At 38.4% G+C, this 27967-nt stretch overlaps 1 protein-coding gene and 1 long non-coding RNA gene across 8 annotated transcripts in view; both read right to left on the bottom strand.

The window, feature by feature from the left end:
* Positions 1 to 27660, bottom strand: part of LOC144662788 (uncharacterized) — a 33029-nt gene extending 5369 nt beyond the window's left edge. Inside the window, exons 1-18 of one of the 7 annotated variants that reach the window (XM_078523709.1) lie at positions 27349 to 27660; positions 20693 to 20854; positions 11591 to 11953; positions 5773 to 6027; positions 5343 to 5609; positions 4428 to 4721; positions 3734 to 4045; positions 3474 to 3509; positions 3192 to 3311; positions 2763 to 2784; positions 2623 to 2683; positions 2110 to 2362; positions 1897 to 2007; positions 1381 to 1571; positions 1142 to 1264; positions 933 to 1003; positions 187 to 227; positions 3 to 99 (exon numbers count right to left, since the gene is read on the bottom strand). In XM_078523709.1, coding sequence (XP_078379835.1) covers positions 3 to 99; positions 187 to 227; positions 933 to 1003; positions 1142 to 1264; positions 1381 to 1571; positions 1897 to 2007; positions 2110 to 2362; positions 2623 to 2683; positions 2763 to 2784; positions 3192 to 3311; positions 3474 to 3509; positions 3734 to 4045; positions 4428 to 4721; positions 5343 to 5609; positions 5773 to 6027; positions 11591 to 11953; positions 20693 to 20854; positions 27349 to 27421 — 2852 coding nt within the window. In that variant the 5' untranslated portion in view covers positions 27422 to 27660. Of the gene's footprint in view, positions 1 to 2; positions 100 to 186; positions 228 to 932; positions 1004 to 1141; positions 1265 to 1380; positions 1572 to 1896; positions 2008 to 2109; positions 2363 to 2622; positions 2684 to 2762; positions 2785 to 3191; positions 3312 to 3473; positions 3510 to 3733; positions 4046 to 4427; positions 4722 to 5342; positions 5610 to 5772; positions 6028 to 9219; positions 9579 to 10114; positions 10502 to 11590; positions 11954 to 12753; positions 13045 to 20692; positions 20855 to 27348 lie in introns of those variants that run through there. The other 6 variants (XM_078523710.1, XM_078523712.1, XM_078523711.1 and 3 more) reach the window with 6 other exon arrangements.
* Positions 15320 to 17616, bottom strand: LOC144662867 (uncharacterized). The gene is made up of 3 exons (XR_013572537.1): positions 17228 to 17616; positions 16558 to 16636; positions 15320 to 15419 (listed from the first exon to the last, which is right to left on the bottom strand). It is a non-coding gene; the product is annotated as an uncharacterized LOC144662867 (long non-coding RNA).
* Positions 27661 to 27967: the final 307 nt, after the last annotated feature.

Raw genomic sequence — 27967 nt, forward strand, 5'->3', positions numbered from 1 at the left:
ACATTTTGCTATCCACATGTTTTGGCTTTGGCATTCTGAATCCTTCTTGAAGTTTCATGGCGATTTGGCGAGCGTTAATTCTCGGATATGGAGATCCACCTAGAGGAGAAAATCGAAACTAAATTGAACTCTTTGTGATGATGTATGGTTAATTTTATTATATAAATGATTTGTATCTGAACCTACCTATTGTAAGAATCTCGTACAAAAGGACACCATAGCTCCACCTGCGAGAAAAAAAATACGAGTAACACTTATAAATGGTATAGGAAAAAGAGTTTTGGGTGGGGGGAGGGGATAGTGGCGAGGAAACGTTTTTACGACACCTAGTCAAAGGACGCGTTTTGGACCGTCAAAGGGAATATTCTCTAATCAAAGTAAAGGGGTTGTGAAACCCAGAGAAATAAATAGAATTGTGCTCATCTCTATTTTTTGCCGCGATATGTAAGGATTGAGCAACAACACGAGCTACTTACGTGACCTTCAAAACAATAGTTATAATGAGGTAATGTTAGTTATATCGTCAAGCTTAGAAATAGTGCGCGCTCGGCCAATTTTGAAATTTCTCGCCCGATTACTCTCTTAATATCATTACTCAATACTCGATAAATAGGCGCGCGCAGAACCAATCAAAATCAATAATTTTGTTATAGATACGATTAAACCTGGAAAGTACTTAGCGTCGTAACCATGAGCTATAGTTATTAGTGTCCTCCTTCGTTCTTCATTCTGGTTTCACCGCTTTTCACTGTACTGGATGGTTAGCATTACTTTTTTGTGGCGATCGTGTAAAAAACCTAATGTTACGTCATAAAAAATCTTTATTTACGGAAACAACTAAACTGCACACATGCTAGTTGGTATGATGTGCAGGTTATAAGCAAATTGAGAAAAGGGATAATTAGTTCTAAGTTGTTCGATTCAGCACTCACACATCACTTTGTGTTGTGTATGTTCCATACAACAAAGCTTCATAAGCAGTCCACTTGACGGGCAACCGGCCCTGAAAGATAAACAGCCTCACTAGTCTTTTTCGTTTTATCATATCACAGGCTCAATTAAACAACAATTACGACAGTTTAAGATAAGTTATTGGGAGAGTTCGGGGGGGGGGGTAGGGGGAGGGATGGGGAATACTCACCCGACTTTGTTTGGTATAAATATCATCCTGGTGAACATTCCTTGCCATCCCAAAATCTGTCACCTTACATTTCTCTCCTTCACCAACAAGAACATTTCTGGCCGCCAAGTCACGATGGATAATCTGAAAGAAAACATTCCAATATTTAAATTGCCGTACTTATTATTCAATTCGTTTTCCTCTTTTTAAACTATTCGTTGAATTTATAAAATTATATATTATTATATATAGATGTTTACCTTCCTTGACGACAAATAAGTCATCCCATCAGCTATCTGCCATGCAAACCTCATCAACTGTTGTGAAGTTAAATTGGTTTTCGGCTTTCTATCCGGGTTATTAAAATACGTGTCATTGAGCCCACGACTCTTCCTCAAATAACCCAGCAGATCACCGTACGGCACATACTCAATAAGGACCAGTAAGGGATCTTAAATAAGAAAAGAAAAGTGGTTGACATATACAGACAAGATTTCAGTGAATTGCAGAGAAAAATAGAAATGAACTTACTTTCCCGATTAGGAACTAACGAGTCGAGGCTGGGACATATTTCGCAGTCATTTTTTTAAACTAACATCATAAGTACGTATCGTTCATTTTACAACCTTCAAAACGTAGAAATTTATTTATATGCTATGGGTGATTGGATGTTCTCGTTTATGACGTCTTTTTTAGCTTTATAATATACGCACAACAAAATATTGTATAAGGGAGCTCCAGTCCTTATTATTAAAGTTACTTCGAATTTACTTTACCAGTTTCTGTTACGCATCCCAACAACTTTATCACATGAGGATGAGGCTTCAATTTTTTCATCAATTCAAGTTCTGAAAGCAGGTCCTTTCTGTCTGAATCAGGAGCATTTTCTATTTGGAGCAAATCAATTTAAGAAAATATCAGCCTATTGCAATCAATCAATCGAATTTAAAAAAGGTCACAGTGTCGCTTAAAGTTGTTAATGAGATAACCTTTCAGCATTTTCACAGCCACAGTCACATCTTGGTTGCCATGGATGTTCCTTGCTGTTGCCTTAGCAACTTGGGAGAAAGCTCCCTTTCCGATATTTTTGATGATATTGACTTGTTCTCGTCTGATTTCCCAACTTCTTGTTGAAGGATGAAGCGGCATGTAATCACTGCTGTTAGGAATCTCGTAAGTTGTGCTTGTAACTTCACTTGTTTCTATTGACTGAGCATCTGCCTCCTGCTGGACAACAGTAGCCTAGGAACAAACAGCAAAAAGTAAACTGAAGATAACAACCAAATAACAAAGAATAAATGTAGGGTCCAGCTGATAATTATGTGAACCAAAATAATCTCTGATAGGAGCTGAGGTTGAAATCCGCAAATGATGTGAAAGAATTTTGTCTCCAAAGGAAACATTTTATGCCAACCTACTTCCTGTTGTAAAAAGTTTTCATTGCATGTCATAAAATGGCTTTCTCCGCAAACTATTCTGAAAGAGAAATTAAAAGAACTTACCATTTGAATGGAATCTGCACGCGATGATGATCTGCTAACACTGGGATTAGAAGACCTTTTCCTGAAAAAATAGTTTATTAAAAAAAACCATACGTAAATTTGTTATTTTGTGATCACCAAATTTTGACTGTTGTACTCACCGTTTTCCACGCTTGAATATTGCTGGAAAGCAAGAACGTGTTGTGAGAAATTAAATACAATAAGTAAAGAAAACGAATGGGCTATACAATAACCAATATCCTTACAAGCATTCTGCCTGTCTCACGACGCCTTAAAGGATCCCTGTTAGCCTTTTTAGCAAAGTAAAACGGTTGGAACTATTTCAGGAAACAACGGTGTTACGCAGTGGTATCACGATATTGTAGATAGTTAACCTCATTTAAGTAAAGCGATCAGTATCAATAGTAACAAGGATTCATGAGTAAAAGAGGAACATTCACTTGCTCCTTGTGTATGTTGCTACCGAGCAAAGATCCAGTGGTTGCCATTCGTAAAATATTAACAGGACGAAGTTTTTATTAGTTTTTATTTTAGCAAAGCATGTGTAAAGAAAGAATACAAATAATTACCTGGAATTTGACGCTTTCTCCAGCTGATAACACTGATTATAACTATGATTATCACCAAGAAGATTATGATACTGAGATAAACAACATGAAGAATCTCCACTTCCCTGTCGCATCTAATAACTGTAGGTTATAACATTTGAAATTAATATCTGTTCCCGCTATTTAAGTGGCATGCCTATAAACCAGTTATCTCGAAGATAATTGCATAACGTCTACTTGTACATAAATTTTGATTTTATTTTAAGGCTTGAAATGGGTACATTTTTTTGATACACAGCTTACCTGTTTCATTCTGGTTTGCAGTTGATTTAGTGGACCCTGAAAACACCAAAACGGACAGAACATTAGTTTGGAAGAATGTGTATACAAGGTAGTTGAAAAATAATCAAAGATAAAATAACTTCAATTGTCTAAGGCATTACTATAGCAGAGTTGGAGCATTTCGCTTATTTCGTTTTAGGACAAACAGAAAAAAATCTGAAAAAAAAAACAAGTTAAAGGAATAATCTGCAACAAGAAGAGTAAATTTTCCATTACTTTACCTCCTAAAACTTTGATTCTCTTTATGTTTTTCTGTTCTTTCAAACTCTCTCCATATTTGTTAGTCGCAGTCACAACAAACTCATACCGCTGACCCTTTTTGAGTGTGACGACGTATTCACGAACAGAGACATCATGAATGACCTCGAGTCTTCTCCAGTCTCCTACGGTACCATTACTACTAACGTTTCGTATATATACAGTGTATTGTGCGATGTCTGCTCCATTACTGACTGGCTTTGTCCATTTTAAGGCCACTTCATCACTCTGTACCTGCGCAGGCATGTCTATAATGTCTGGTGTCTCGGGAATTCCTGATTGATAAAAATGATAAAAGGTTGTCCTGTTAGTCAGATGAAGGAAATTTCATGATCGCATAACTGTCTCATAACTTATGCTTGGTTCCACCATTTTGTGCCAATTTTTTCCTCGCGGGCACAAAATAAGCTGCTTGTTGATCCGCCATGTTGACGGTATGTTTTCTTTTTTGCTGTTCTCTTTAAAAAAAGGGTTGCGTTTCAAAGGCAATTGTGTGACAATATTTTACCACTGTCTGCTAAATAATAGGACAATGAAAAACACTGTATTAGAGTGACAACTGCATAAATTAGCAAATTACATAAAGCGGGTGTCATGTTTGCGGCTGTTTCCCTTTTGGTTGGACATTCAGTTAGTGAAAGCTGCTGAAAATCTTACCTTCAATCTTTGTCCTGATTGTCTTTTGCGCAGCTGTACCCTCAAACACAGCATTCCTGGCAAACACCCTCACACTGTACTCGGTATCTCTTTCCAGACCTCTAACAGACAGATTTGTTGTACTAGGGTCAGTAACATTCTCATTCTTTATCTCAGTGCCACCCTTTAGTATGACCACTCGGTATGCTGTGATAGGACTCCCTCCGTCATCAGCTGGTGCAGTCCATTTTACTGTCAGTGAAGTGGCTTGAATGTCTGAAGCTGAAGATATGATGGCAGGGGAGCCTGGTTTTTCTGATGAAAAAATTAAAAGAAGAAAGTTGATCATGCTATTGTAGCTGTATTTTTATTATTTCTATTACTGCACCTTCAATAACACACAAACTTTGCTCTGATCAATGCCGGGTTATGTCTCTGGTCAATGGCATACATCAAAATCCGCAGTTACTAGATTTACATTTTGTAAAACATTTCAATGACTATTTCATTCTACTGTAAAAGGTTTTTTTATGTTTTCCCCTTCATCTCAACAACACATGAATCAGTGCTGCATATCCTGAAGCTCGTTTGCTGGGCCCAACACAATATACAGACCAATGTTGAAAATTAATGGCTATAAACAAAGGCCCATAGACGCTTTAATATAATCGTTGTTTTGAGATCAAGATCAAGTTACAAGAAACAAAATTAAATATTTTTCTGGCCCAGTAAAGGTGAGGGCACTCAAAGACGAAACTGCCAAACAATAACCCAAAGCACTGCTGAGAGGTCAAAACAGGGACTGGTCAGGGAAGAAGTTCAGATTTAATGAGCTAACTTCTAACTAAGAGAAAATAGGCTTTATATAGATGAGACTGCCTCCCTTTTTGTCTAAATCATCTCTTTCACTGACCAACAATGTTTTGATACACATACTTATCTGTTCCAAGAGCACTGAGCCGTCGTTTAAAGGATCAAGGCCATTGTAAGAGACACACTTGTATTCACCAAAATCTTGCTCATCATCTAATGTCACCTTCACTGTGCTTTCTTTAGCTGTGACTGTGTTTAGTTCATTTCCATCAGGTTTGTACCAGGTGAGTGTCGGTGTAGGAACACCATCTGACACACACTTCAACGACACTGTCTGACCAATCCAAGAACTAGCAGCTGATGAAGTAACATTTAATATTTTTGCCGGGTCTGTAAAGGAAAACTAAAATTAATCGTTTGCGTTTGCTTAAAGTCTTTTGATAAATGTAAAAAAGGCCTCTTTCGTTGATTTTTCTTGTAGTCAATGTCTGATTGTTTCGTTAGAAATGTTATTTTACATCTAGAATTAGAAATGGAAAGATTTCTGACTCACAACGAACCACCAGGATCCCTTTGTTAGTTTTTGTTCCGGCTGCGTTGTTAGCTCGGCATGTGTACAGTCCATCATCTGTCCTTCTAACTCTGTCGAAGTCCAAATATGCTATTTTCTTCCCGGAACTTTTAATTTGTCCATTCCGCATCCATGATACCTCCGGGTCTGGTTTCCCAGTCGCTGCACAACTAATATTGACTGATGATCCCTCAATGTAACTTCCGTTTATTGATGGTGGGCTGATAACTGGAAGCTCTGCAATAAGATAACTGTTTTTGAGAAGTGTAGAAAAGAATTACAGCTGATTAGTTGATAACATACAGTCTCGGTTGCGGTCTATTAGTCATACAAAGAAATTGACACATCTAAAGTAATTCCCTAAAATAATCGCTTCTTTTAACTGAACAAATATTTTCTTAGTTATGTTTTAGCAAATACCGACTATCCACGAGAGATAGCAGCAACAACCACAGCAACAATAATAATAACACCAAAAACAACAACCAGATAATGATGATGGTGACAGTAATGACGACGATAATTTTTTTTGTTTATTTTTTTTTTTTGTTTTTATTTGGTATTTTTCAATCGTTGCCATTGTGATGGTTATTCTGAGACTTAAAACAAGCAGTGTACATGTAATTCAGTTATATGCTGGTTTTCTTGTTTTGTTTCATTTCAGTGTCTGCAATGAAAGCTGTTGGTTTTCAATATGGGGCACGATCGATGGAAGTCAATGATGCCGCCGAGTTTATATGTTTTAGGTATTTGGTACGAATGGTGTTTAAAATGGTTATGCACTTATAATGGTGATATTCAACTGGAGTGGAAGGTATTACCAATTAAGGTAATTTACAGCACAAGGTTGGCCTTCAGATATATTTGGCAAGATCAAAGGTGGCATAACTTTCGAAAGTGGAGTTGTAATGTGTTTTATACTCAGACGTGTGTTAACTTGGGAGGTTAGCAAGATCCTTCTAGGCTATTGAGATGCATGTATGGACAAAGAGGTTGATTGTTGATGATTTAATGGATTCTTTACCGGAACAGTTCAATGTCTTCTGTGGGAATTTGGACACGTAAAGGACCTGTCGTTAGCCAATCAGGGCCATTTCTGGGAGGCAATAAGAACCTGCCAATTTTACAATTCAAATTAATAACACAACATTTTACGAGTACGGGTTTGAGCTCTGGCCGGGACGCTGCGTTGTGTTCTTGGGCAAGACATCTCGCAGTGCCTCTACACCCAGGTGTATAAATGGGTACCGGCGAATTCTCTGCTGGTGATAACTTTGAGATGGACTAGCATCCCATCCGGGGGGAGTAGAAATACTCCTAGTCGCTTCATGCTACGGAAACTGGGATAATCTCCGGCCTGATGGGCCACTTGGCTCGTAAGCAGACTTTACCTTACCTTACGCGAACAAAACTGTTCAGCCGCTGACCAAAATCATCATACGCAGTTCCAAGACGATGGGAGATGTCCCTGACGAATGTAATCGTACTAAGGATACGCCGGATAATCAAGGATCACTATCGTCTTATTTTTTGTTTTGCCGGTTTCCCAGGGCGGTGCATCACCAAATGTATCAATTTCTCAGTAAATACAAAATACCAATCCTTTATCAGGGTAGCTTTCAAAAAATCACTTAACTAAGTCGACTGCAATATCTTTTACAGAGACTCGTTACTGGAGTGGTTTTTATTGACTTACGAAAAGCCATTGACATCGTGGATCGTGAAAGTTTTAAAACTGCTTAAAGACTATTAAGCATGTTGAAGGAATCGTGCTGAGCAAGTCAGCATTGAGAAAGTACAGCCGCAAGCCAGTTATCATTGGGAGTACCCCAAGGAACAATACTTGGTCAGGGTAGAGTGTGATATTTGGGAGTGCACCTAGGCACGGCTCTGTGACAGTGTTCAGGAAATCATATTAATCTCATGTTAGAATATGTGTCTAGGTGTCGTCTTAGACGAAGCTCTTTTGCAAAATATTTTTTGGCAAACCTGGTATCTGGAGTGGGTATGGTGAGTCAAATCAGGTGTAATGTACATGCATAACTCTTATTAATAATCAAATTCCTTGGGCCGTACTGTAGAATACGGCCCGAAATACGGCCCGTAAAATTGACCAATCACAGCTCGCACACTATCTGAGAGATCTAATATTTCCTCTAAACAAAGATATCCACCTTGCGATACAAGAAGCGTTCAATTGCGTTGTCTACAATTCTGAAAAAACGAATATTTATCTGTTATCTGTGTTTTACCAAAGGTGGGCATAAAATTTGCCTAATCTTCTTTGCAATTCTACCGAATCATGAAAACAGAAAAAAATCATGTGTTTGAATATACAGCCAACTCCCGCCTTGCGGATACCTCGCTATTACGGACACTCTGCTATCACGGACAGGGGTTCAAGTCCCGGCAAATATAAGACTTACTAAAGTTTTTTAATAACTCCCGCTACTACGGACTTTCTCTATTGCAGACACCAAAATGTGGTCCCGAAGTTGTCTGTTATGGTGAGAGTTGACAATACTACAATAATCTCAACTGACAAGTTATGCGCTTAAATCGAGGAAACCTTCTCAGATATACTTTCTAACAGTTCTTTTTGCCCCCCTTAAAAATTTATTCAAAATCACATCATTTATTTTTATCTTAAATCATTTAATAAAAATGATGATGATGATGATGATCATAATGATTAAAAATACTTATACAGGGTAGCCACATATTTGACATATCTTAAGAACATAATAAAGTTAAAAAGTAAAACGTTAAAACATTTTAACTTCTTCATTTTGTAAGTTTGTGTAACAAATTAATTATAACTGAGATTCATTTCATTTATTTCGAATAAAAAAATAGGCGCGGTTTTAATACTTGCGAGGTGTACACCTGATACACGATTGATGCGTGCAAATGAACGCATTTCGCGCCTTTCACGCTTTATTCCTTTGCAAGTGTATTTCTGGTTGAGTATTTAGGGGGAACTAAAACTTTCAAAGGCCAAAGCGTTGACGACGGCCCGACTAGATAAGATAAGAAAACTTTATTTAAACACGGTTAAAAATCATTCAGCATATATGTACAGTATAAAAAATAAATAAAATGAACGGATATGTCTTATGAATGATTACATCAACTTGCATAAGAGCTATTGACAGATCGCTGCGTGCAGTATCGAAGAGACGTAACTCAAATAAAGTTGAGAAACAAGACAGCGTTGCATCACTGTATACATTCAAACGACTGCTACAGTGGTGAATAGTCCTCTACCGAAATGATATAGTATCGCCTAGTCCCAAAGGTGGATCGTTACCTAAAGGCGCTGTTTATCCTGATACTTAAAAATGAGGGGAAATTCGTAAATAAAGACAAAGGTTGAGTTAAAAAATGGTAATTAAACCAGGGGAAGTGACTTAATATTTGTTTACTTACCCAAAACAAGCAACTTTACAGAATCATAAACATGTGCTACCTCAAGCTTTTCAGGTCCAAGTCTACAAATATAAAACCTTTCATCTGCCTTTTGAATCGAATCCACTGTGAAGGTGACCTGTCCAGGGCTACTACCGTTCCAAACTCCGCTCACACGTCCACTGTATGAAGAATTTGTGATTGGGGTAACTTTCATGAACTTATCTACATTAACCAAGACATCTTTAATGCTAAGGATACCATCCTGTTTTGTTCCCCACTGAACTAGATCTACGTTTCCTCCATGAAAGGCCCAAGTGAAGTTAGCAGACGAACCAAGGTTTGCCGTCACCTTGTTCCCATTGTAGGGCGAAATAAATTGTAGCAGACACGCTGTATATAATAAACAACGTACTTGTTGTTACACTAGTACATTACTAACAATTTTCTAACAAATTGCTTGGCTACCGTCGCAAGTAGCTAAAGCTCAAGAATCGACTCGAAATTAATAACATTATCTTAATTTATTAAATGTTTTTTTATTCATACCTTCCTAACTGCATTTCCGTCTAAGCTTTGTATTATTTTTATATCTTTATTAATTGGAAGGCATGCTGTGGGCATTAACAGTTTGGAACTCCAGACAATGCGAGCCCTGGACAATTGTCGGTTCAATTTGCATATTGGATGATGAAACCTTTTTTACCGATTCGGCGACCATCTTGAAATATATTGTTTCGAAGCCTGTCTTCAGCTGTTTAATGAGTCCTGCACAGTGGCACATGTACACTCATTTGCCACCTATTTTAAGTTAAGACATGGGTTTCCAGCTTAATAGGTACAGGTAACAAGCGACAAACTGATAAGCAAATGCCGGGGTAGCAGTTTCGAAATGAACATAATCACGCAAACGTACCTGCTTGCGGAAGTATCTGAAGCAAAATAAAGTAGACGAAGCGTCTTGACAAAAGAGCATTTCCTGCCATCATCAGTTCACGATAAACTTTCAATGTGTCTCAAATATTGTTGTCGCCGACATGCAAGTCATCTTGAAGAAGTTTTTTAAAGCTGGAATTTAACATTAGTCATCAACGTCGCCATGTTTAATTTCTGGGAAAGTAATTAATCAGGGAGATACGTCACACGATCCTTTGTTTGGCTGTGGTCACGCGAGTCACGCATCAGCAAGAATACTGAGGCTCTGAAGCCGAGAGGTTAAAAAAATAAAAGTTCTGGTCTTTCCATAAGCGACGTAAAAATAGTTGTGAGCCATCGGTAGTTGATAAAGATAATATCCCATGACACAAAAATATTTGTTTATTCTTGTCACAGCGTAAGTTGGAATATCTGTTTGCTGAAACGACTGATTCAAGACTCTGCAGAAGCCCCTTGCGATGTAATTTGTTTTCTTGAAAATACGTGGAGGGCTCGGGGGGAAGGAACACATGAACAAGCGAAAATCTTCAAGAAAGTTCAGCTTTAAAAAGCTTAACGAGAAGCCAGTACTGTAAACATATTTTAATAAGCTGCACACGAAAGATGTATTATTTGAAGTAACAAAGCAGGCACCATTAATACATGATCAATGTTTTCGCCTAATACGTTTCTGTACAGGTCTACTTGTTCCCTTACGTTAAAACGAACAGAGTTCATGCATTCATTGTTCTCTTGAAAGGTCGATCTTCAAATCTCTTTACCTCATTCTCTCTGTTTTTTTTTTCACGATGGAAAGTCAAAGATCTTAGAGGCGGAATGTTCCGCTGGTTTGAAATGCTACGATAACGTAGTTCATCTTCATGGCCAAGTAGCACGAGACGTTCCGGCTGTAGGTAACTTGTACAGCACTCTGGCAGTTTTGTTGCTGGAAACTGGCGATGTAAGTCGTGCATGCATTACTGAGGTCTCAATCCATACACAAACTGGCACTTTGTGACTCCCTGTTGTTTACAGTGCATACACTTGGCAAAGTGTATGCAATATGTTAATGAGTTACTGGAAGGCCTACAGTGAATCTCTTGTTTGCGACGCGTAAATTTCAAGCGCAAAAATTTTTAAGTAGAGCCACCTTCTTCACCCTTTCCTCTCACGTCGAATCATCTGGCTTTGCAAATTTTATGCAGCTTTTTTAAATGCACTGTAGATCATCATAATCACACAATAAACCAGGCAGGACAGCATTTCGTGCGTTTTTTAATCAAAGCAATTTCTCTCCCCTCCCCCCAAAAAAATTCTCTCTCCCTTCCTCCCTTCCTATTGTATGGTATGCCACACTGCCAGGCTAAACAATTTGCAAGTTTTCTATCTTTATAAGCGTTCTTGACATGATTGTTTTGCAATTAATTTTGTTGCGATAGCTCATAGGGATATAATATAACAATGTCAAACTGCATACCTCTTACAATGAGCTTGACGGTGCTGATTTGAATTTGAAGACCTGAAGTTGGTTCTGCTCTCAGAGTGCACTGGAATAATGTATTATCTTGATCGGTGATATTTTTAATTACCAGAGAAGCTCTTCCTTCAATGTCTACTCGCCCAGTGTAAGCTGACGGCATATCAGACTTTACTACTCTGTCACCATTCTTTAACTCTACTATCAACAGTTTATACATATTACTGATGTATACTTCCCAGGTGATGCCCTTGAGCTCAGCCTGCCTATCAGTAACAGCGTAGTCCCACACAAGTGTAACATTGTTTCCTTTTGTAACGTAACTTGGATTGTCTGGTTCTTTAGTGAAACTCATTGCTCCTTCTTTAAAACCGATTAAAACAAACAAGAGACGATTAAAAAAAAACACTTCAATCGTTGAGAAACTTGCATGCACACAGGGGGTGGGGGGAATGGGGTTGACAACCTACACTGGATTCGAAGTGGAAAAAACGCGATATCGAAATTAACTGTCTCGACTACTTTTGACGCTCATTGTACCTTGCAGTTCAAGACGTTGAAGAACGCTTTTAATGATAATTTGTTTTGGTTTTGTTTTTATTGTGCAGAATATAAATATTAGCTCATTCATTGATTGTTGATAATTTTCCCATGTGTAGACATACAAATCCTTATCGTGAGCCTGCAGTCCCTGTGGTGACGCCTTTGGAAAATTAACCTTTCTTAATTTGCATATATATGATGTACGACTCAGGTTATTTGCCATGACTGTTAAGCAGTCTTACTATTGCGCAATCAGGTCGCTCATGTCTTCAGAGCTAATCATCAATTTCTTACACTCATCTTTGTGTGGTTACTTTGTTAGTAGTTGGAAGAAGTGCAGCGCGAAGTCTTGGTGCTCGAGAAAAATTGAGCAAACTGATGTAAATTAACCACAGTGTAATTTAACCCAACCTAATATCGAATGCACTTCACTGAACTGGGTGTGTTGTACTGTCTTATTATAAATCCCTACAATGTTGGTTGTGATTATTTTGCAGTTATTTGCCTATGATCTTCATCTTATTGGACGCTACTCTCACTCTCATTCAAGACTGTAATTACCTTTTCCACTACGCGACCTTTTAAAGTAAAATGAACTAGACAGAATATCTTAAACGTACCTGCATGCGGAAGTATAAACACGATTACATGTAAGAGGCAGCCTAACGAAAGGAAGTTTTCACCCATTGCCAGTCTATGACAAAACCTCGGGATTGCCTAGGTGGTGTTAAGGTGTCCACTCGAGGAGGCAATTTCTGCCGCCGCTTTTATAATGTAGGTAGCAAAAGTACTCAACCAATACGTTGTTCATTTGCATAGAGTCACACTTCAGTAGCTTGAGTCACGAATAAGTAACTGACTCGTCCCAGGACATCTCTTGTGAGAAAACTGTATTGTGAAACGCGCACAGCCAGGGACGAGTCGCCTGAGAGACGAGTGCTTAGACATGCTTAGAAATATCACGTTTTGCAAGTTTGCCGAGAGCAAATTTATGCTGTTTTCTATAATAGTCGGGCACTTAAGGTTAATATAGTACAAAGTATTTTTAACAGATAAGCAATATTTTTAAAAGCCAACAGAATGACGTTGATGTTTAGCATTATCTGGCTCCTTGAACATCACAGTTTTCCCGGGGATGACAGTTTACTGAGAGCGAAGTTCGAGGAATACTATTCGCTTCCAAGGATAGATAATTTCCGCGGATAAGAAGGCATGCAAATGGTTTCCTTTGCATACCGTCGTTTTCAATAAGAAATATTACAACAATAGAAAATATTTCTATTTATATACGTTTCCATAATAATCACTGAGACATTTGTCTTGTCCCATGACAATGTCTACAGTGTAACGAGCCGGCAGTCATTACTCAATTTCGTTTCTTGGTATGTTTTACAATTCAGTGTGGATACAGCCGTGTGAATTCAATTGGATGTGGATGTTTTAGGGAAGTGCCCTTTCGACACATAAAATGTGGTCTCTTTATTAAAAAAACATACAGCTCTTATTAATGTTTTTAGGCTTTATAGAACAAACGATGGCCTGTGCAACGTACGTCATGAAAAAGTAAGAAAAAGTAGAATTTCATCGTTGGCAGATGGACAGATGATCGAGCGTGACTGGTTCTGACAAAACACAACACACATGTACATTGGCTTGAAGACGTCAAACGAAGAACAATGTTGTGTTCAAATGGCTTTAAACTTCCGTATACCGTAAAATTCCGGTTATAAGCCCCCCCCCCCCCCCGCTTATAGCCCCATCCCCCCGGTTATAGGCCCATCTACCTGGAAACAAAAAATACATCCGATTATAAGCCCCCCTCTACCGGATGACAGCACTGAACTATTATATAGTTCAGTGAAACGTTTATCGTTCAACACTCCCGTGGCTCTTTTCAAAACGGTTTTTTTATTCCGCTTATAAGCCCTCCCGGATATAAGCTCCTCCGCTTATAAGCCCACACAAAACCTCTCACGAAGTTGTATAAGCCCAGGGGCTTATAACCGGAATTTTACGGTATCATATTTTGAATTGAGCAAGTACACATGTAACCGCGGTATAAAATAACGAAGTTTTACTGGTATTTAAACTAATTGTTATTATTATTATTATTATTATTATTATTATTATTATTATTATTATTATTATTATTATTATTATTATTATCATTGTAATTCTTTTAGAAATTGGTTAATAAAGTTTTTATTTATTTTATAAAAAAAAAATTATTATTATTATTATTATTATTATTATTATTATTATTATTATTATTATTACAAGTGAAACCGGTAAAAACAATATATAATTATATATCCCATAGAAAACAGGTAAATGTGAAAATAGATTAGTGTGTATCAATCAGATCAATCTGCAGCTTACTTTCATAAGCAAATGCCCACATTGTGCGGTTCCAGAAAATATCCATACCCACCCCAAGGATGGTCATTGGAAATTCTGAGGGGGATGAGGGTCTCAATAGTACAAACATTTTAAAGAAAGTATGAAGCAAAACTAGAAATCCCAGGGGGTGGGAGGGTCCAAACCAAAGAACCATCCTTGGGGGAGGTATGGATATTTTTTGGAACCACACCCTGTGGAACCAAGCCTGTGCTGCAAAAAAACTTGACACATTAACTTAACCTGGAGTAAAATTTGTGGTCTGCGATAAAAATTATGTAAATTCTCTGTTATTTCATTATTTTTACATGTTTTTATTGAAACAAAAATGTTTTGTCATGAACCTCAGAATGGTTTTAAAACTTACATGTAATTAAGTGTCAGTATTTACATGAAGCCTTATTGGGTTCTAGGAGAAGCCACGAGCCAAGCAGCCCACACTGCCGGAGCTTATCCCGGTATCCGCAGCATTAAGCGGCTAGGAATATTTCTACTCCCCCCTGAATGGGATGCTAGTCAACTGCAGGGTCCCCCCCCCCCAGCATTATGTCGCCGGTACCCATTGATACACCTGGGTGGAGAGAGGCACTATGAGAGTAAAGTGTCTTGCCCAAGAACATAACACAAGTGACCTCGGCCGGGGCTCGAACTCGGACTGCTCGATCCGGAGTCCGGTGCACTAACCATTAGGCCACCGCGCCTCCCATCTTATTGGGTTCTGGGATGTTCATATTATATAAAAAGCCATCAATGTTACTTAAGTATATTCAGGTTTAAACTGGCAACATGTGGGAATCAATCATGTGATAATTTTATTACATTGACACAGTGTGTATTTTTGAGTTCATTTTGACTAACAGGAATGCCCTTGCAAAGTCTTCCAAGTAACCTGTAAATAGAAACAAAACAAACAAAAAACTATTATTTTGCTGAAATTGCTATTTTCCAGCATGCAGACTGTATATTAAAATTAAATGGCCCTTTTCAGTGTGTGAAAACTGGCTGCTTTTATGTTAGGCCAGTGGATCCAATATTTTTTTCCACTTGCTACTGTAGATAGCCAAATGACATTTATGGATTTTTATTTTTTGTTGTAGTTGTTTCGAAAGAAACATGTGGCTTCGGGTAAGCTTATAATGGTTTCACCTTACCCAGTCTTCCTAGGTCAGGCAAGGAAGAAATCAATTTTCTTTGCACCCTTCCTTTCATTAATTATTGCAGAAAAATGTCATATTATTTTAATAATCTTTAAAAATGTTTTGGACCCTAAAACTGAATTTTGTAATCTGTTCATTTCAAAGCATTACATCACTGAAATCTATGTATGGTATTCTTGTAGAGCAAGTTGCCAACAAAAATTAAGCTGAAGTTTATTTAAATCGAATTTACAGCTACTGCTTGGCTAATTTTAATTTATGAGTTAAAAAAACTTGGGTCTTGACAAAGTGCGAGCCAACAAGTCATGAGAGCCATTCCACTATATACAAATAGCACATTGGTTGGCCTAAAAAGCTCCCTGGTTAGCCTAAGCAGTACTCCAGTTAGCCTGAGTATAGTTAGCTGAGGTTGCTTCAGGTTATGCTATTTATTGGAGTTAGGTATTTTGGCTTGTATGGCACTTATGTGTCATGAAACATACGAGCCATGAAAGCCATTCCAGTTAGCCTACATAAGATTCCGGTTAGCCTATATAGTACTCTGGTTAGCCTTAAAAGCACTTTGGTTGCCAAAGGGTACATCATGTTGCTTGCAGTTAGCTTTATATTGGGTTTAGGGTTTTCTGGCTTGCTTAAGTTAAAGGCCTCGCGAATTTTTTACATTGCTACTTTAAAATGCTACTGTAGGTCATCCAACAACTAAAAATACAGGCCTTAAAAACAAACAGATTTTGTGTAAAGTAGACAAATGTCTGGACAAAAAGCAGATCTTAAATGCCTCAGGCAATGAATGTGTGTAGAGAGAAGGAAGGGAATTGCCAGAATTGACTGTCACATAACTATGTGTAAAACTAAGAGATCAACAATTACCTGAACTCCATAGTTTAACTCACTGAACAGTAATCCAGAATGTGCTGTCAAAACATTAGGCATTCTATTAGTCCCTGACCTGTAAACCACAAAATGCAAAGGAAACGTAAATCTATGTTTACCAATACAATAAAACATCATGGGAAGAACAAATTTTGAGTTAAGAAATGGTCTCATTTATTAAACATACCCAAAAAGGCATTCCAAAACGTGAATAGCACTGTTTAATTAAAGTCTAGATTAGCTACCAGGTTGACTGCAAGTAGTCTCTAGTCTAACTTAAAAAAAGAGATCACACTGAGCTGAAATGTTTCTTCCAATTTCAAAGGTATCACATAAAATCTTCCTGACGTAATTTTTCTTTGCGGTCTAAAATGGCCATTTGGTCAATATTTTGAGGAACATTTCCTCATGTATAAATAATGAAAAGATGCGAGTATTATTAATTTGGAAAACAGTAGCTTAAAATTCAGATAACGAACATAAATAACAGTTGTATGCCTCGACGAAATGACTGCCATTTAATACTATCGCCTTGTTCTCACCATCTATTTTTTTTACGCCTAGCCAGGCTTTAATTCCAGTAAGCTTAGTTGATAATCATGATAAACGTCGAAGACATAAGCTTTAACCAGTCTAAAAAAATCATTGTTCAATGAGAAACGCTCACCTCAGTCCTCAGGTCCCTGTTAGTTTCTTTTGCCCACGTTTTCGCACGTCAATACTCATTCCATATTCTTCTTTATCCGGAATACAAATAAAGGAGGTTTTCCCCGCGTTTGGGGACTCGTTTTGATCGCGTCAAGAAGGAAAAACATCGACAAAACTGTCCTCTATAACTCAAAATCATGTTTTGTCGCATAGTCGCCATTTTGAAAATGCTCTTCATGAGCCCACAATACGGACCACGGGGAATCCGCTGGGGTGACCACCAGCAGGGGGAGGGGGAGGGGCAGCTATTTAACTTCTCCCCAGGCCCACTCCCTTCGTCTGGAAGAAATTACATTCAACCTCGCGAAAAGCAATTGAAATGAGAAAAAACTGACAACGCTATTATAAAGAGCATACACTCCTCCCTTTGGCAAAATTTTCTTTTATTCCTACCGCAAATTGTTGTTGAGAAGGAAGCCAACGAACTTTTCAGTTGTATTTTTTACTGCCGTCCTTTTTTAGGAAAAAGTAATAATGGCCATTTTTAAAAACACTATTTAAAAAGCTACAACTTGGCGTAAAAAAATCTTAAGAGAGAGATACAGGGTAAAGTTTTCAAGCGAATTTAAAACTGCGGTCCGTTCTGGTCACGTGACCAATGACGTCATAACAATAAAAGTGATAAAAATGTACTTAACATATAAATATCTACCAACATGTAATTTTTTGCTTCCTCACATTTAATGCAACGCCAGATACGCACTTGTACCCAGACTCCCACTTTTTGAAAATTGTACATAGCCCCCTTAATTTTTTATCTTTTTTTCGGTACCCGGGCAGTCTGAAATACCTCACACCAATGTGCTTCAAACTGCAATGACTGCTTTTTCAGTAACAAAATATCTTTGTCACAGTGAGCAAAAACGAACTTCAGGGCAATGTCACGTGACTAATGACGTCATCGTCCTACGACTTATACAAGAAGTAGTTTATGGTAAGAGTTATTTCTATACGACGTACTACTCCTGCTGACTTCAAACTGACCAAGTTATTTGGCATTGACAATTTTTCAGTTGCAAAGGAGTTTGGGAAGGTTTTTATTATAATTATATATTGTTTTTATAATTATTATTATTATTATTATTATTATTATTATTATTGAACTGGCATCAGTTCGAATTTTATCACGCTTAAACCCCCTAACCTAACAAGATGTATCGAAGGTCAACTTTGTCGTCGGTGTATTTTGACTCCGTCAACAGCCTAGTAAAATCTAAAAGTACGAATTCAAAATATTCTTATCTTTTTACGCACGATGCATATCTCAGACTTATTCGCCACAAATAAAGCATAAGAAAGTACTGGTTTTTAGTTGTTCAAACCGCAGGTACCTTCTTTGCTTGTTTAATATTAAAAACCTGGTTAGTGCAAGGAAACTAGTACCCCCCAATTTACACGCGGGACCATTTGAGCAAAATTATTGCTCGAGAAGATCATTAGGATTGCTAGTACCCGTTTTCCGATAAAGTACGTACTAAGGGCACACGTTAATTAAAATAAGCAAAGCACGCGCATGAAGAAAACTAACGCGCGCACCTGCATCCAACCTAAAGGAAGCAGTGCGTAAACTCTCAGTAACTAGAGTAATAAGACGATATAAAGAGTACTGACAACTGGCAGAGGAAACGGCGATGGTTGCATGATATTTATCAATGATAGCACCGTGGCGTTTGATGAGCGACGTAGATTAAAGGCCTTGGCAATGAAGATGTAAACAAGGCTGCAGCGTCAGTAGAGACCAGTTTGTATGTGCAAATTCTTGCATATGTCACCAATTGAGATATTTATAAATACTATTCGCCAGATCGATCAAAACTCAAAACCGCTGACATCCACATCAACCTCTAATCAGCCGAGTCACCCTGAAACCTGACCGAAACCTACGAAGAGATGGCAGCAGACTTAGACGCCACGAAAAGACTGATCGGGTCAAGGTGTTAATTGTGGACAGCAAGAGAAATCAAACACTGGCCAATCGAGGATTATTTCGAACACAGTCTAGACAAAACCCGTTAGAAGCGGAATCAGCTGCAAATGATAGTTTTAAAGTGTCTATCAAAGCTTAAGAAATTTACTAAAACCGCAGGAAAAAAGGACGACGACAAAGTGATGGGCAATAATAAGGATCGGATCTTATGTTACAAGCAAAGCAACTTATTGTGGGGCTTAGCTCGAAAACAGAAATAATTGAGGATTGAATAGAATTCAGCCTCAGACGAGAAAGTGTGAAAGTTCATATTTACCTGGAGTAGAAGATGTCGCAAGGTCGACATTGAACAACGAAACTTACAAATTGAGGCACGTTGGTTTTCTTCCAACATGCGTTTGAGTATCTCCACCACCAGCTGGCAGTAACTGGGGAGGTGGACAAGGCTGCTTCTTCAATGTTACTCAAATGAAAGGTCCGCAATCACAGCGCTGACCGGTGATCTCATCACGCAGCAAATACTTGGTGGTAATGCATTCCCTCCTAAGTGATCAATCAGCTCACTCGACTTACATACTTTACAAATTTGAGGATATTCATTATTATTATAAAACGCGCCTTGACCAGCATATATTTAATGTTATCGTAGTTTTGTACACTGGGTAACAAAGCTGAACTGCGGAACAAACCATACTCCGTGACACCCCGATATAGGTACTAGGAAAATGTGTTCTGCGAAAATGGGTTCGTTTATAGTGGAACTCGGTATACCAATGAGCCCCCGCTGGATAAAGTTATCTGTGGCTTTTTTGTGGTTTCTGTGTGAGTTAAGGGAAGGTATTGCCGATTATTTCTTGTATTCAGTTAAAGCTCGCCAAATGTGATGTTTTCAGCCATTTTTGTGATGACTTTCGCTTCCCGCAGAAACATTCCAAGCTGAGCGGTACTTGTTGCAATCATTTCCTATATAAGGTAAATCACAGGTATAACAACTGATAACTAGGATTCAGTAAGCCAATCAAAATCCTCAGTAGAAATGCATTATTATATGCATTATCGGAGACAACGCATTCCATTATCGATTCTAAGTTTACTTGCCATAAATGTAAAAAATCTATGCATCCATTCCATATCGAATGAAGGGAGTTCCAGCCTCGTGCTAAGCCCACGTAAGTTATACTAACCATTCTTAAATTAAAAAATTCGTTGATGTAAGGTGCCTCCTGATTGTACAAGCACTTATACAGCGGAACAAATGATTGAAATTCTCTACCTTGTTCTAACGACTTGAAATCACTTAACTTAAGAAGAATGTGATTGTCGTATGGCACAGACTTTGAATAGTGTAAAGTAGATCTTAAATACATTTAACTGTTTCTAAGATCGTTAAAGCGCATTTTCACACCAGTTAAATTTTGTCAAAACGGTCTAATCGTTTTTTAAAAATCGGATCTCTCTCGCCACTTTATAATACCATAAATGTATTGTGGTACTCACCAATAACAGCCAAACGAACAGTATCAATAACTATGCTGTCAGCAAGGTTGACTGGTCTGATGTGACAGCCAAACACTCTGTCATCTGCTATCATGATAGAACTCAGTGTGAAGGTAACCTGACCAGGAGATGTCTGTCTATCCCAGCTGCCGCTCACACGTCCTGAATACGAGGAAGGTACTGATAATACAACCGATCCATCACGTCCGTCTACTGTCACCAGTACATTGGCAGGAGGTATTTGACCCTGATCAACTGGTGACACAAATCCCCACTTAATGAATCGAAAACTGTCACTAGAAGAGCGAACACACTCTAACACTGTCATAAACATAGCGTAAGCACAAGAATAACTTATGCTTATGCTTATGCAGGGGTGGCGCAGTGGTGAGAGCGCCCGCTGCCCACCAATGTGGCTAGGTTCGATTCCCGGACCGGGCGTCATATGTGGATTGAGTTTGTTGTTGGTTCTCGTCCTTGCTCTGAGTGTTTTTCGCCGCGTTCCCCTGTTTTTCTTCCATCCCGGCACAAAAACCAACACTTATAAATTCAATCAGGAATCCGAGGGCCACAGGTTTGTAAAAGTGACTGAGGTAAAGCTCGTAAAAGAATGCAAGCCTTCGCAATACTGTGTATAGAAAATGACACCAAGCTTTACAAGCCTTATGTAACTTTTTTATTATTATTATTATTTTTTTTATTTTTTATTATTAAGAGAAGTAGACAAGCTAATTACATCACAAATAAAAACACCCCTCTGCATGACTAATACACCACACGAGTACTACGAGCAACATACGGGTAACATACGAGTAACACACGAAACATACGGGCACATACGGGTACATACAGGTAACATACAAGTAACATACGGATACTTACGAGTAACATACAGATGCATACGAGTAACATACGGGTACATACGAGTAACATACAGATGCATACGAGTAACATACCAATACATGCGCTTGTGCATACCAGTTCCTTTTTCAATTCCCTTTATTTTGTTCTATTTTTCATTTTTATCAGTATGCTCCCCCACCCCCCTTCCCGTCAATAAGGTTACGTGACGAGCCCAAAGGACAAAACGTATTGAAGACGTATCAATAGCTCAACTTCTTAAATTCACTTACATACGATCTTACCCGTAACATACGAGTAACATAAGGACACATACAGGTGCATACCAGTTCCTATTTCATTTCACTTTATTTTATTTTGTTTTTTTATTATTTTGTTCCTTGTCCTTTGCGCTCGTCACGCAATCTTTTTGGAGGGGAGAGCGATGGAGAAACACGTTACATCTAATGACCAATAATTGATTTTTCGATTATTATTCGATTATTATACACGTATGTTACCTGTATGTACCCGTAATTGCCCGTATGTTTTGTTTTGTTTACTTGTGTTGCATAAAATAAAAATGAAAAATAAAATGAAATGAAATGAAATGAAATAGGAACTGGCATGCACCCGTATGTATCCGTATGTTACTCGTATGTATCTGTATGTTACTCGTATGTTACCTGTATGTAACCGTATGTACCCGTATGTTCCGTGTGTTACTCGTATGTTACCCGTATGTTACTCGTGGTACTCGTGTGGTGTATTAGTCATGATCTCTGTAACAGACCTGGTGAAACCCGACCTGGTGGGTTATTTTTCCCTCCCTGGTGGAAATTTGACCTCCCTGGTCCCTGGTGAAAATCTGAAAAATCCCTGGTCAATATTATTTCTCCCCGGTCAGGAAAACTGATCCAACCAAAATCTTTCCGCTAGTTTTAATAAACAGAAGAAAACGACGCGCGGCAAAAAGATAATTTAATAATTGACTATAACTTGACGTAAATATAGCAAAAAGTAATTGTTAACTTTTTTCTATTGTTTTTGTCGCTTATTCCGTTGTCAAGCACGTCACTGAAGAGACAAAACAGATCTGTTTCCTTTTCTGTGGGTAATACGAGCTTGTGAATGATTCAGAGCGATTTGAGATTTGAACAGCGCGCGCGGCCCAAAACAAATGTGTGGAAGTATTTTTGACCCGGCTATCTAAAGCGTTTTATAGAATAACTACGCAGAGGATAACCAGCTTGACCGACATAATTCTTGGTGAGTATTAAGCGGCTTTTTTCGTCGATTAAGCAGCCTTGAGCAGTTTGAGAGGCGTTTGATGTAAATATCGTGTTTAACTTTGCAGTCCGCCGGCACAATGTGATGTAAAAAATACGCAAGTTATTCAAGTACATTCAAGATCATTCAAGTGGCGTATTACGGTAAATCTTAATTAGGATGCCTCAGATTGTAAGGACTGTGTAAGTAGTACCGCTTTGTGTAGCTTTCACCTGCATGAAACTATTGATGCCCACCTGGAGGACAGCAGTCATTAACACGTACTTTTCATTGCTCGCTAAATCCGAAAAAAAGAGACAATTTATTCGACCTGTTAAAGATATATGCAGACGGCTTGCTTTATTTGATTTTTTAAGCTTTGACCTTCCAAAAATGGATCAACGAATAAGAGCAGGCATTTTGAACATTTTGCAACTGTAACGGTAAACGGACGACACAGTTTAAATTTAGGCGCGCCCGTAGTAGGCAACCCCTGGATCTGTCTCTTGGTGCACGGCTTTTTGATAATAACTTTATGTCAGTTACCTTCTGGAAAAGTACTTAAACTTGTATTTAGATTAGCAGGGCTTGAGAGACGTTTAAACTCTAAGGGAGTCGAGAAAATGACCCCACGATACGTTCTCCAATCTCTTTGAAACAGTATCGAATATCAGGCTAAAATAAAATTAACCTAGACTTTCTCAAAGTCCTTTGACGCGCGGTTTAGGAATTTTAAGTCGTAAACTGGGTTTTGGTGGTGTAATCCGTCAAGCGCAAAGTTGGTTGCCTGGTGAGGCGCGTTCCCTTTCCAAAAATAAGGAACTTTGATTTTAACTGAAAAGATCTAGAAATAATCGTGTTTTTTTAAGTTTACTTTAAGCTGCCTGTTGCATATAAACTCCCTTCAAAACGCACGAAATGTGGTTTCGGGCTGTCTAATCTTTCAAAATTTCCCGGGGAGGCATGCCCCTGGATCCCCAGTAGCTGACATCTTCGGCGTTCACACGATTGCATATTTCAGATCTTTGTCGCTCTAAAGAACCGTCGTTTTAAATCCTGCCCACAGGCCTGCTAAGAACTGGAAAAGTAACATGCATCTAAAGCAAGTTTAATCATTTTTTAAGGCGATATCGTTAGTCACATATCATAAGGCGGTCGGCGGAATTTGTTCTTCTGTTCGTTATCGCTTCTGCATGCATTGCGTGCCGTTTATGATACCTCAAAGGATTTTAGGAATATATCCCCGGCGACCGATTCAGGTCCAAGTGCGAACTGACAGTGTCAATAGTAGGGTGACTTATTGGCTCATTGTTACAATGATTTGCTAAATTTGACCCATTGCGGATCTCGTGGCGGTAGGTAATGCACTGTTCGATACAAAGAACGCTCGGGGATCGCAAAATCGGCCCGTTTGCCGTATAACGCGAAGGCCTTAAAGGACTTCTTATACAAGAAATTAAGTCCGATGCCTTTATTCGATTCCGTTTCTCCTTTGCCACTTTTCTTTGTGTAAGAGCAGGATACAAAGAGGGCATTACTTCCGTTGTTTACGTACAATGCGAAAAAAAAAAACACGGTGTCTTCTTCAGCCGTTAGGCGACATCGGTGCGGAAAAGTGTACACGATTACCCCGCTAAGTTTATTGCATACTGGGTCACAAAGTTTTGCATGTATATACATCAAGGTTAGATTTAATAAATCATCGCCCTCTGTTAAAAAATAATCAACCTGGTGGATTTTTGACTGCCCTGGTCGATTTTGTGTTGAAAACCTGGTGGAAAATCAGGTGTCACCAGGTCTGTTACAGAGGGGTGTATAAAAAAATACCTTACAATACACGACATACATTACGCTACGTAGCTTACTTCCTATCTTTTATAATGTTTTCCATTTTAAATACTTCGAAAAATCACTGCTCGTGTTACCATTTCTGGAAGACTGAAATACAGTTGAATCCGAACTCGAACCTCCAAGGGAAATCAAAAAAAGGTTTGAGTTATCGGGAGTTCGAGTTATCGAGGGTAAAATAAGTAAGAAAATGACCTGGAGGGGAATCGAAAAAGGTTTGAGTTATTGATGATTCGAGTTATCGGGATTCAACCTTTTTTTTCGCTTTGATTGACACCACTGTGTTACTCGTGTTTCAATTGGTAAATGAGATTAGAGCGAGATTCGCAAGCAAAAAAAGACACATGAATATCATCAGTTGATAAGCAACAATTTTTTAGTACTTTTTGATCGCAATGTTACAAGACTTACTGCAAAGATTAAGGTTATGGTTGCAGTTGACCGATACGGTAAGAAACTATTAGAGAACACTATGCACGCTAAGGAATAGAAATAAGGAAGCGATCATTTGTTAGCCAACAACCCAGGAAAAGTGATTTAATTATTCTTACTTGAACAACAACCGATTCAAATTATTTCAAAAGGAGACCATGAATGAACTCGCATCTGCATCACAGGCTCATGAAACAAACATTGGCTTTCTCTGGTTTTGAGGTACAGTCAACTCTCTCTCAGACGGACACGGTCGGGACCGGCCGCAACGGTCCGTCTTAGAGAGGTGTCTACCTTGTAGAAAGTCGAGGTAACGTGTCACCCTATGTAGTTCTGAGATAATAAAGCCGAATGGTTATAGAGATTACACGTGTGCTTGAAGTCTGTCTGTTTTTAGGTACAAACTAGGATAAAAATAATGTTGAAAAATTGACTCGATTGATTCTTACATCGATAGTTTACTGCTTCTGGAAATTTAGCAGTACATAAATGTTGCAAGCTGCCATATACTCAGCATGTTCAAGCAAACGTTCATGAAAATTGGAACAAGACTAATAAAGCAAAAGTTGAAGCAAAAGTTAAGAGGTTGTACAAACTGTATTGCTGCCAGTAAAAAACAACCTCTTTGGGGTACATACACCGGATAAGCAGAGCAGTTATCTGTTATAGTGGATTGTTTCTGGTGAGTGAGTTTTAAGGCGCTGATTCACTATTTTATTTTTCGATATCAAGTTTTCAAGCTTTTTGTTTTTTAGAAAAAAATAGACTTCTTTTAAGTGTCTGTTGACAGTTTAGAAGTGTTCGCTGTCCGTCGTAGCGAGGTTTCCGTCTTATACGGGTAGGAAATTAGTTACCGTTAAATTACTGAAAAACGGAGGGACCATCACCACGTGTCCTTCTTGTCAGGCTTGTTTTCAGAATTGGCTGTCATCTCGATTAAATCTGTCTCGTGTTTGAAGGATTTTAATACCTGAATACCTGTATTAAGGCGTAGTTCATTTTTCAAGATATCGCGTTTTAGTCATTGTTTTGTCCCGTATCTGTGCATATTTTTTCTCAACACGTCAAAGAATAAAAGGAACACGTTTTACCGTGATGTTATAATTATACACCGTCCCAGTTCAAATGCCTTTCGGCACAGAACGTCACGGTCGAAAAATTTGCACAGTCACGATGGGAAAATAAATTTAACAATTAGGTTGTTGTTCAATATCCGCAAGGAACACGCACGGAAATTTACAGGAATATTACAAGAGTGGAAGTAAAACTACAGCTGGCACACTGTGACATGAAGGTCTTTGTTTGCATCTTGTTATAAGTCTTGTCGACAGACCGCTACGTAAACGAGACATTGGTACTTCAGTTATTTGTTTTCCATGGCAGATCACTTGATGAACCGTATTGCTCTCTATGGTCCATTACCTTAGCTAAGATGTATGCATTCATACATTTCACGGGAATATGATTAAATTTGGTCTGAAATAGTCAAAATAACCAAACAAATTTGTCTTCAACTACGGCTTTTGCTGTTTTTGTTAACGATCTAGGACGAAACTTGTTGAAAATTAAAAGGGTCTATCTACCTTTACTGTCCTTCTTTGTAATTCTCTCTTCCGCTCCAGCTGCAATCACTATGTTATGTACAGCAGTGAAGCAGGAGGACAAATGACCACAATCGTTTACTCAATCGCACTGTTTGAGGCTATATGATATACTTAAGTTTACGGTGAGTTGTGTTGAGCTTATCAAATGCGCTTCACAATGCTTCAAATTAAAGTCACGACCGGAACGCAGCTGCCCGAGAGTTGTCGGGACTTTAGCTTATAAACCGGCCCTGACTGGCATTAAGCCAGCTATGCCTTACAAATGCAGCGAGTTTTGTTAAACGATGACTAACACAAACGGTGGTGCTTGAGGCATCGCGCCAGTGCCGTTCAATTAACTAAGACGAGTATCTTCTTCACTGAGCTGTGCTCAACAGCTACAAACACACTTTCGGAAGAATTGTTTCTCCTTGGAGACACGTACGCCGCAGTTTTCTTTCCTTTTGATGAAGCACATCGACATTATATTTGGTTCTATGAGGCACTAACTTATTTTAAATTCATAACTATGTCTGTATTTATAAACGTATGTTATGCAACTATTTACAGTCATTTGTAATCATTATGATTTCAGTTAATACTTGAAACCTGTAAATCATCCTAAATACGTTAATCCACGTAACATATCTAGTAGCAGATACAGCAGTTATGAACTGAACGTACCTGTTTGCGGAAGTATCTGAAACAACATCAAATATAAGAAGCATGACGAAAGAACGTTTTCTGCCACCATCATATTAACCCGATGCAAATCTTAAAAATGCCTTAAATGTTGTTCAGTGTTACAGTCACAAGAAATTAAGGAGGCTTGATTGCTGCCGCTAGCTAAAAGGTACTCGACGCCGCCATGTTTATAATTTCTGGTGGAATAATTAATCAGCGCGTCAGATCATATCCGTAACCTTCATTTAACTCGCGTCACGAAAGATAACGTGAGTCACTTTACAGACCGAGCGTTTTTTAGAAATCCTACGTTTTTATTATAAGCAATCTAAGACAGGTTTCTTAGCCCAATCAGCGCGTCAGATCATATCCGTAACCTTCATTGAATTTGCGTCACGCAAGATAACGTGAGTCACTTTACAGACCGAGCCTTTTTAGAAATCCTACGTTTTTATTATAAGCGATCTAAGACAGGTTTCTTAGCCCAATCAAAAGGGGAAATTTACCTCGATCTTGTTGTTTTTTCTGAGTGATTTTGACAAGAAATATTCGTTCCGCCTGTTAAATTTAGAATTTCCGAAAATTTTGCCCTCAATGTCATAAACCAGTTATCGCATGT

The sequence above is a fragment of the Oculina patagonica genome, chromosome 8 (assembly GCF_052425735.1).
Source record: "Oculina patagonica isolate OP01 chromosome 8, crgOcupat, whole genome shotgun sequence".
NCBI classification, from domain to species: Eukaryota; Metazoa; Cnidaria; class Anthozoa; order Scleractinia; family Oculinidae; genus Oculina; species Oculina patagonica.